The sequence below is a fragment of the Podarcis raffonei genome, chromosome 14, assembly GCF_027172205.1.
Source record: "Podarcis raffonei isolate rPodRaf1 chromosome 14, rPodRaf1.pri, whole genome shotgun sequence".
NCBI classification, from domain to species: Eukaryota; Metazoa; Chordata; class Lepidosauria; order Squamata; family Lacertidae; genus Podarcis; species Podarcis raffonei.
In genome coordinates, this window is record NC_070615.1 from 34,456,855 (window position 1) to 34,467,008 (window position 10,154).

Consider the following 10,154-nt stretch of genomic DNA (forward strand, 5'->3'; position numbering starts at 1 on the left):
AGCCACAGAAGCAAATTGTATCACTTCACAGTTTAAAATGTTTTAGATAACTTTATTGTGACTTTTCCATAACCGCAGCCAACCCTGTGAGAGGTTGCTATTGTTCCCATTTTACAGCTGAGGAACAGAGGCTGAGAGTGACTTGGATGAGACCACCAAGAGGTGGAGCTTGAACCTCGGTCTCAAAGGCTGAGGTCAGATGGAGTTTGATTAGTGTGTGCTTTCCCAGTAGCACACTCCTAAAACCCGAGACTACTAATAGAGGGTGGAATAAAGAGGACTGTGCTTGTGCTGCAAGTTTTGTAGCTCTTATGTGGCTGTAAGAGTAGGCTTGAAAAACTGTTATCTGTGCTTAGCAAAATCTCAGAAAAGCAGCAGAGAATCCCCTGGCACAGTTAAGTATATTTTTTTATTTATTAAGTGATTTTGCTCCAGGGTCCTACCTAAGCTCATGTTATCCATACAACTCAACCAATGCACAATACAAGTAAAATACACAAAAATAATTGTGTGGCTGAGTGTACATGAAGTAGAGTAACACAAAATGTATGATCTGCTCCTCCTAATAGGACCTAAGAAGCTACCATTGTGCCAGGTCAGACCAAGTCCATCTAGCCCAGGAGTTAGGCAACTCTTCATCTGCTACCTTTTTAAAAAAAGATTTTCTCTCCCCATATCATTTAAAATGGCCAGTTGTCATAACCAGCACCCAATCCAGAGCCCTACAATGTCAACACATCAATCAAATCTTACCCCTGCTGTTATATATATATGTAACTGCAAGGCTGTGAAGTTAATAGAATGGGAGGTTTCATCCTTGAGTAAGAAGTTGGGCTGCATGAATTTTGGATTGCTTTTGAGTTTCCGTTTTATACAGGTACTGCGGCATAGCACTGCAGATGTGTGCGCATGCTCGGCTGTCCCTGTGAGAAACTAGTCTTATTTCTGTGTGGTCCAGTTCCTCCCCTCTGCCTGGAACTGCAAATAGTAACACATCCTAATGGAGCTACAACCAGACATCCCTTATCCAAGATAGAGAGAAAATGTAGCCCAAGGCAGTAATGCCATCATCTTCCTGATCCTTTGTTAGAGCTTCCTTAAAACTATCCTCTGTCTAAAGTGAATAGCAGCATCCTACAAGGTAAATAATGTTGAGGCCACTCAAGTCATGGGGGCACTTTCAGCAAGCCCTTGTGCAGAGATGGTTAGCAGGAGGCCCTTTAGCATTGGCATAGGTGGGTTTCCTTTGCAGACATCCTATTGCTTTGGCGCTCTTCTATTCCCACAGCTGGTGCTTGGTCCTAGTGGAGTGCTCCAGGGTATACGTCCAGGAAAGTGCTACGTGGACATGTCCACCGTTGATGCAGACACTGTTACAGAACTGGCTCAGGTAAGCATTGCTAACTGAGTGCCTGGTGTTATTTTAAATCATGTAATAGGGTTAGCTCTCCTTCAGGATGGTGTTCATTCACTCTTTTTCCGCTACATGCAAATTCTACCTTAAAAGAGCCAGGCAATTTGCAAGCTAAAAATTGAGACCTGTAACCAGAGATTCGGATTTTTGATTCAAATGATTTGTGGAAGTCTGCCTCACCTCCCTGTACCACGTTCTCTCCATGTCAAAGTTCCTTTGCCCATTTCCTTCTTGCAAACTGTATGCCCTTTTGCACACACATGCACCTGCCTACTGTCCTTAGGATCTCTGAACTTTTTCTTCGATCTAAAGAAATGGTAGCCAGTGTGGTGCCCTCCAGATGCTGTTGGAGTCCATGAACAACTGGAGGGCACCAAGTTGGCTGCCCCTAAATTGATGTGACCTTTCGGTTCCCTCAAAAGTGGCTGCGCTGTCAATAGTCTCCTGTTGACATAGTCAACATTAGCCAATATATGGGGTGTTTTCAACATCAGTGTCACCACAGCAGGTTAACCCAATAGCTAGAGGGAGTTCATGGGTGCTCCTGTCATTAATAGGTGCTTGGGGTTTCCTGTATTTCCTGATGGTTTTCAAGGCATAGCTTTCCTCTTTGACCTCTTGGTTGGTGCCGTATGTGTGTGCCCCATTTAATTGGGACATTTCTTCTCGTTTCTTCCAGGTGATCGTATCCAGGGGTGGTCGCTTCCTGGAGGCACCAGTTTCAGGGAACCAACAACTCTCTAATGATGGCATGCTGGTGATACTAGCCGCCGGTGACAGGGGCTTATATGAAGACTGCAGTAGTTGTTTCCAAGCAATGGGGAAAACCTCTTTTTTTCTAGGTAATACCTTCCATCCCAGTGCTGAAGAGAATCATAGTAGGCTGATCATAAGCAGAATATAGTTTAAGCCCACTGAATTCAGTTGGCTTTAGTGTGCCTCGATTTGTATAGTAAGGATGGGCAATCTGTGGTCCTCCACACTGTTGTTCAACTAAAATTCCCAGCAGCTCCAGGCCAGCTGATTGCCAGTAATCAGGAGTTGATCTGGAGGGCACCATGTTGCCCACCCTTGCTATCAGTATCTCCATTCTGAGAGGTGGAATAGGAAGGTGAGTCTCCCCCTCAGCATGTTTAGGTAAGAACACAAAACTGGTAAAAAAAAAAATTGTTTTGGAATCCAGCGTCTGTCTAAAGCAGTGATACAGGCAACCCCTGATTTGCAGAAGGGTTGTGTAAGGAGTCATGTGCACAACTGCGGAGCACACATAAGCCCACTATGCTCCCACCCGCTGTTAGGCCCCCTTTTCTGGCCACTTCCATGTTGCTGTCATGCACGCATTTATATTAGGGATTCAGTCCACCCACCCCAAACCAAAGATGTGGTTGCTTTCACTGGGTGTCTTTCAGAACGGCTTAGATGTCAGTGGGCATGGTGCAGGTTCTTGGTTTTTTCCTTATATAGAGCTGTCCAACAGTGTGTGCCTCTCTCACAGGGGAAGTGGGCAATGCTGCCAAGATGATGCTCATTGTGAACATGGTCCAAGGAAGCTTCATGGCCACAATAGCAGAAGGACTAACTCTGGCTCAAGTGACTGGTCAGTCGCAGCAGACTCTTCTGGATATCCTCAACCAGGGACAGCTCGCCAGCATCTTCTTGGACCAGAAGTGCCAAAGTAAAGTTCTCTCCCATCTTTTCTTCTTAACCAGAAAGCTGGTTTAAGTGTCACCAAACAGTTGCATAGTGGGGTTCAAAGAGTGGGGGAAAGGAGATAAGCATTGCTTCTGGGATTCACTATTCCATTAGTGTAGTGTAGGATGGATTTGCTGCAGATTCATACTCCCACATCCAAGCCAAAGATTTTATCCACTGAACATTGCATGCTTGTTGCTACTTCATCTGTCTTCACAGCCAGGCTTTTAAAAATATGGGGTGATACAGGAAGTCCGTGGTTGGGGGAGGGTCACAGTTTAGCAGTTTAGCAGTGTTACTGAAAGGAGGGTTAGGAAAGATATCTGCCTTGAAGATCCCTTTTAGAGTAGCAATCTGACTCTACTTGACGTCTTTAAGCAGGATCAGTTTGATCCTGGCACTGGTGAAATCTGCAAGGGAAGAGAGAAAGCAAGTCAGCAGCTGGGAAAGTGGAATGTGAAATGTACCTGGGGTTTTGTTTCTTTTCTTTTTTTCCAGACATCCTGCAAGGAAATTTTAAACCAGATTTCTACCTGAAATACATCCAGAAGGATCTCAGATTAGCCATTGCACTAGGCGATTCTGTTAACCACCCAACTCCCATGGCAGCTGCAGCCAATGAGGTATGTGTGCTGCCCAGGTCTCCTCCCTTGCTCCAGTTCCATCTTTAGGAGAGCTCCTGATACCCCTTTTTGTAAAGGTCAGGGGAGTTGCCACTTTGGTCCTGTATGGCCAAGCCTCTTTGGGTGCCTTGGCCATGCGGCCCCCAGTCTTCCAACTTTGGAGGTATGGCTCACTGGCAAAGGACTCCCACCCTCCTCCTTAGCTTCAAAGTTTGGAAATAGGCTGGACCACCCACCATGCTCGCCAGAGGGACGCATCACACTTGCTTAGATAAGTGATGGCTGGGAAAAAGAGGTGGATGGGAAACGACCATTTTTTCACCTATTTTTAATGGGCCTTCACATCTGCATGCTTCACATCAACCATGGTCGTTTCTCTTGATAATTCCATACACACACCTTTTTTCAAAAGACAGCAGGCACTTATAGGGAGGTGATCTTGATGGTGCCCCTTGATTATGACACTCTTTCCTTGATTTGCCAAGTCCTCTGGGATTCAGCCATTTTTTTCAAAGCATTGTAAAACATTTTTGTTTGCATTGGCTTCTCATGGTTAGAATTAAACCTGTAGAACATTCGTTGTTCAACTCCCATCATCCCTGGCCATGCTTGGCAAGCCTGAAGTCTAACAACATCTGGAAGGCCACAGGTTGCCCATCCTGGTTTAGAGTTTGGTGATTTAATACTGCTTATGGCTGTTGAAAGTTTATATTTTAATGGAATATTTTGGCTCTTTTACATGACACACTATCATCTTTCCTGTGGGGGGAAGCTTTGTTGGGGCTAATTATGGCCAGCAGGCTTTTCCTCATAGTGAGCTACACATAGGTGCTGGCTGTGGCCCCAACTCACATAGCGTTCCTTGAAGGGAAGTGTTTATAGATATTGCTGAGGCAGTTGTGTATTCTAGTGGGAAACCAATAGTATTATGAGAATACTTGCTTTCTGAAAGGACTACTCTCTTATTGCCTTTCTCTTTCTTCAGGTCTACAAACGAGCAAAAGCATTGGACCAATCTGACAATGACATGTCTGCTGTGTACAGGGCCTACATCCACTAGGCTACCCCATTCTTGTTAATACCATGATTATTAATTATGATGATGATGAATACTGGGTTTTAACTCTGGACCAGTCCATCTCTGTCTCTCTGTCTCTCTCTCTTTTTCTTCCCCCCACCTCTCCTCAATTGTTTTTCCTTTTTTAAAATACAAAAACTCTCCTGGGATCTGCCACAAGGGCAGATTCTACAGCAAGCCTTCCTGTGCCAGCAGCAGCAAGAGTAGGAGGGAAAGGGCTTGGATCATTGCCTTCTTGACAACAAACACCACATGCTCAGAGTCACAGAATGGAATTGGCTGCAGGTCATCTCAGAAACCCTGAGGTGACTCTTGCCAGGAAGTCTGCTGGTTGGCTTCTTCTGGTGTTCACTTTTGTACCAGTGTCCTCAAGAGGTTGTTTGTTTGTTTTTAACTGCTGTTTCACTTATTTGCTGTGGGTAATGTGTTCATTGTCCTCTCTTATGCACTAGGGACAATTGAAAGAAGGCTGTCTCATCTGCCTGTGAACCTGGGTGGCTCAATCTCAGGCCCTCTAGATGCTGATGCACTACAGCTTCCACAAGCAAGATCAGTGGCCCAGTCATGATGGGAGTTGTCGTTCAGCAACATCTGGAGGGCCAGAGATTTCCCACACCTGGTCTAGCCCCTGGGAACCTGGCTCCTCTTTTTTTCCCTAGGAGGGAAGCAGTCACAATCAAGAAGGCGACAGGGCTAAAATTAGCATTGTCGTTTCGGATATTCCCCACCTCAGTATCTCAGTGGAATTAGTTACGAGAACCAAAACAGGCTCCATCCATGGCCCTTCCCATTCAGACAGCTTAGTTTTTAGTGTACACAGGATCCAGCATATGCCTGTGGCACTTGGATATGCCAAATGCATTTAGAACAGCCTTTGGCTTTCCAAGCATTGTTGAACTCCAAATCCCAGGCACTCTTGGAACAAAGGGATTTTTGTCCCCCAGCATCTGGAGGGCACAGATTCCCCATTGTTGATTTTAAAAAGACTCCAGTTCCCAAAAGGTTAATCCAGTCTTGAATATTGCTGTAAAACCCTATTGCTTTTTATAATTCAGAAAATGAACTGGTATGTGTTTTAATGAGCAAAGGTAGAAACTTTGGTGTCTTCCTTTGGTTTTATGTCCTGAGAGCATGCACAGTGTGCACGCACCTGATCTTCTGTGGCTGTTAGTGTTGGCAAAGATTATTAGGATTCTTCTCATGTTGCCAGAGAGCCATAGGGCAAGGTAAGAGAAAGTGGCTTTAGGAAGACCCAAAATCTAAACCCAGAATCTTGACTTCCATGTTTCCCTTTCTGCAAAAGTGGAGGAGATATGCCTATTTGTTGGCAAGAACTTTAATACAGCCTAATAAACTCTGCTTGCATGAATGGCAGTGACAACAAGCTTTGAATTGATATGCTGTCATCTGTTGGTGAAGTTGTGAGCGCTCCAGCCGATTGACCAAGTACCCATACTTTGGAAATAACCTAGTAAAGGGAAGTGGGGAATGGCTTCTGCTGTTGAGGCCATTTACCATGCTGGGTCTCACTGGAAGTCAAGTAGGGTCCCAGAGAATTCAAATAAATCTATTTGAATCAACCAGAGCTGCCATTGAGGAAGGGTGAGCTTTTGAGCCCAACAGAACTTGACCACTTGCTTCCATGTGGCTGGTGTCAAATGAACAGTCCTGAGTTCTCTCTGGCAGCTCCTGAACTTTCAAAATGGAATGCAAGGATATACAAAGTGGGTGCCGTACAAATAGCAGAGAAAATGCCCCTATGTCTTAAGTATATCAACTCAATGTTAGTCTTGGAAGAGAATCCCGTGTTCACACTTGGAAAGCAGCAGGAAGGACACCCCTTGCTGTTCACACATCAGATTTCACATTTTCCATGGGTGTCCTGCAGCTGTAGAGCCCTAATATGCACAGACCCAGTCTGCACAGTAATCCATACTTACATTTTGTAGTGAATATACCACATGGACCAGGACGTTACCTTGATCAGGACCTTCACATTTGTAGATCCAGTACAAAAACAAAAGCCACACTCCTCTAGTTGCTTGTTACTTCTGTGGTATTTTAGCAGTCGGCCTGGGAAAGGAAACAGAACCAGTTAAGTGTTCCTCTGGAGCAGCCTTCCTCAAACTGATGCCTTCCTGGTGTTTTGCACTACAGCTCCCATCAGCTCCAGCCATCATGATGGGAATGAGTCAAAATCTTCTGAAGAGTACCAGGTTGAGGAAGCCTTCTCTCCCTAGGGTCTTCCAGTCCTGCTTGTGTGATCTCTGGCCATAGATAGCCATCAGAGACTGCTACTCTGCCCTGTGCTGAAATTTTATCTTGATGAGCGGTGGAAATGAGCACACAACAGTTGTGAGTTTATGGATTCCCTGTTGGATCCTGCTAGGACAGCTTAGGATCTTGCAGAAAGAGCAGTTTAATTTTGGAGGACATACTTTGCAGTCTTCACATAGGCTGATTTGTAAATGATAGAAGTAGTAGCTAAGGATCCTAAGGTACTATCCCAAAGAGGTCCAGGGTGTGTGTGGGGGGGCTATTTCTTAATATTGTGATAAAGGCAGTCTTCAGAAAACTTTAACAGAAAACAGAAACAGCAGACTTCAGTACACTTTATTTTGCCTTGGAGCGAAAAATCCAAACTAGGCTGGGTGTGGGACTAACAGAACTGTAACTCCTTGTATTGAAGGCCTATCTTGTGGCTTCTTTGGCAAGGAGAATAAAGATCTGCTAGTGGGTGTGGTTCTTCCTGCAGGACTCTACAGTTACTGATAAACCAAGAACAGCCGAGAACACTCTAAGATAGAAGCCAAGGGTGGGCCGAGCACTCTGCAGTCTCAAATGCCACTTCAGAAGAATAGCTGCCTTCATTTCTTGCAGCAAAATGGGAGCGAGTTGTGGTGCCTTAAAGCTTTTATTGTGGCATAAACTTTCACGGGTCAGAAGTGTGCTATGGCCCACAGGTTTTATGCCACAATATATTTGTGGTGGGTTTTTTTAGGGGCCGCAAGACTCGCTATTTCATTCTATTCAGTTTCTCACCTTCAGGAGCCAATTCCTCCAAAATCCTTCTTTTGTGGGTCCCTTCAGATTCCAGCTGTTGATGTTGCAGGAGGGGAAGCTTGGATTACAAGACTGTGTGATTGAACTGGCTTGGTCATTGTTGTCTTAATATTGTTGACAATACTGTAAAGTTACTTTTTAATGGGGATTTATGTTTTAGCAATTGCTTTTTATTCTGGATCCTTTTTAAAGAGAAAAAAAAATGTGACACTTGTGGAAAGCTTGTAAGAAAAAGCAGTTTTCTTTTAATTCCCTCTTCTTCAATGACCGATCTATAGTTAATTAAGGTTGTGAATTTTTTTTTAATTTTTTGCCTTGTTTTTAATTAACGTTTGTCATTCAGAATAGGATGTGTGGTGATGATTAAATGGCAAAAACAGAAGAAATGATTTTTTTTCTTGTGCAATTAACAAAGCTACTGGCAAAAGGAAATAAAACCTTTCTTGGTAACACAATGTTACTTGTCTGTTTCTAAACTCTCCCCACCAATATTCTCTTTTCTCTCCCTGCACCAGCCATTAAATCAAAAGAAATGTGTTAAGCCTAACATTCCCCTTACTTTTGATACATAGAGCACAATGTTATGTTTTTCCTGTATTAAAACTGAAGATACACTTCACACTTTTATACACTCAGATCCCAGAATGACAGGCAGTTTTTCTTCCTGTCTGCTGCAAAACAACCCAGTTAAAGTTGTTTCCATTGTCCTACTCTTTATTTTTCTCTGTCAGCTCTAGAACTGCTGTGTTTTCTAAATAATGTTAGAGTATCTGCTTTGCATGCCGAAAGTCCCAGGTTCAATCCCTGAAATCTCCAGGTAGTGCTGGGGAGAGACTCACTGTGTGAAAACCCTGGAGAGCCTCTGCCAGTCAGAGTACAGTGGTACCTCGGGTTAAGTACTTAATTCGTTCCAGAGGTCCTTACTTCTGTTCTCATCCTGAAGCAAAGTTCTTAACCTGAAGCACTATTTCTGGGTTAGCGGAGTCTGTAACCTGAAGCGTATGTAACCCGAGGTACCACTACATACAGAACTAGGCTTGAAGGATTTAAAAGAGCAATCTAGCGGTGTCATTCAACAGTGACAGACAACAGCTTTGCTCTAGACATGGCAAGTGCTCTTGTTCAAAGGAAGCTGCCTTATATGGAGTGAGATCACCAGACCATCTAACCACAATACTGTCTGCACTGACTAGTGGTGGCTCTCTGGCGTTTCAAGTGAGATTCCCTCCCAGCCCTACCTGGAGATTGAACCTGAGACCTGCTGCATGCAAAGCTGATACTATACTCTGAGCTATGGCCCTTCCCCTTCTGTTTCTAGCTGCAGGCTGCTTGCTACCTTGGGGGGTTCTTAAGCCAAAAGAGTTCAGGAGGACATGAAATTCTGGTGTTTTAGTGGGTTCTACGATGGATATCCCTAGGTCAGAAGGGTTCCTTTCTGATATAAATGACCACCTAGAACTGCTTGCTTATATGTGATTTTACATCTTATTTTGTCTAAAGTTTTATAATTTTGTAATTGGTATCTTTGTCTTGATACTGGTTATTGACCATAATAAAATGACTTGGCTAGTTGATTCTAATGAGAAGAATTGCCTGCCTTTGGCCTTTGGGATTGTTGATGCGTATGTCTGTTTGGCTACACAATGATTTTTGTGTGCTGCGGCAAAGTAGGGAGCAAGAATTTCCTGTTCTCCCTCCTTTAAGACATTGCTGCCCAAACAGGTTGGATAAGTTTTGAACTGGATAGAGGCCAGCTTTAGCACAAAGTTTTGTTTTGTGTAAATATTTAAATATGGGGGTTCTGTTTAGGCATACAACTTGTTTATCTTTAGTATTAAACATCAACTACAATAATGAGAGTATCCATTTTCCTGAAAAACTGAACTGCTTCAAAGGGGAAGTCTATGGAAGCGAATTTCTGCTATACACTATAGAAAAATAACTTCACAGTGGTATGATAAATCATGCCAGTAAACATAACTTTCTTTTTCAAAGAGCATTGGGAATGAAAGTTGCTTGCCGTTGTGATTAGGTTATATGGAGATCTTTGATGCAGGTACCTTCTCAACCATAAAACTAATTTGGGTAACATTGGTCCAGTCACTATTTCCCAACCTTGGGAAAGAAAGGTGGGATATAAACAGAAGGAAAGCACAAGCTGAAGAATTTATGGTAACTATTTCACTGGGAACATAATGCCAATCAAAGAAGTGCTATATGATTTATAATCTGGATGTGATAACTCCCGTTAGTTTACAATATAAATCTGAATTATATTCGGTGT

The 10,154-nt window shown here is 43.5% G+C and overlaps 1 protein-coding gene across 20 annotated transcripts in view; it reads left to right on the forward strand.

Annotated features, from left to right (window-relative positions):
• The window catches only part of GLYR1 (glyoxylate reductase 1 homolog), a 37,521-nt gene extending 31,068 nt beyond the window's left edge, over positions 1–6,453 (forward strand). For 18 of the 20 annotated variants that reach the window (XM_053365055.1, XM_053365060.1, XM_053365059.1 and 15 more), the window contains 5 exons: positions 1,289–1,390; positions 2,094–2,256; positions 2,910–3,089; positions 3,605–3,729; positions 4,715–6,453. In XM_053365055.1, coding sequence (XP_053221030.1) covers positions 1,289–1,390; positions 2,094–2,256; positions 2,910–3,089; positions 3,605–3,729; positions 4,715–4,789 — 645 coding nt within the window. In that variant the 3' untranslated portion in view covers positions 4,790–6,453. The remainder of the gene's footprint in view (positions 1–1,288; positions 1,391–2,093; positions 2,257–2,909; positions 3,090–3,604; positions 3,730–4,714) is intronic. The other 2 variants (XM_053365057.1, XM_053365069.1) reach the window with 2 other exon arrangements.
• Positions 6,454–10,154: the final 3,701 nt, after the last annotated feature.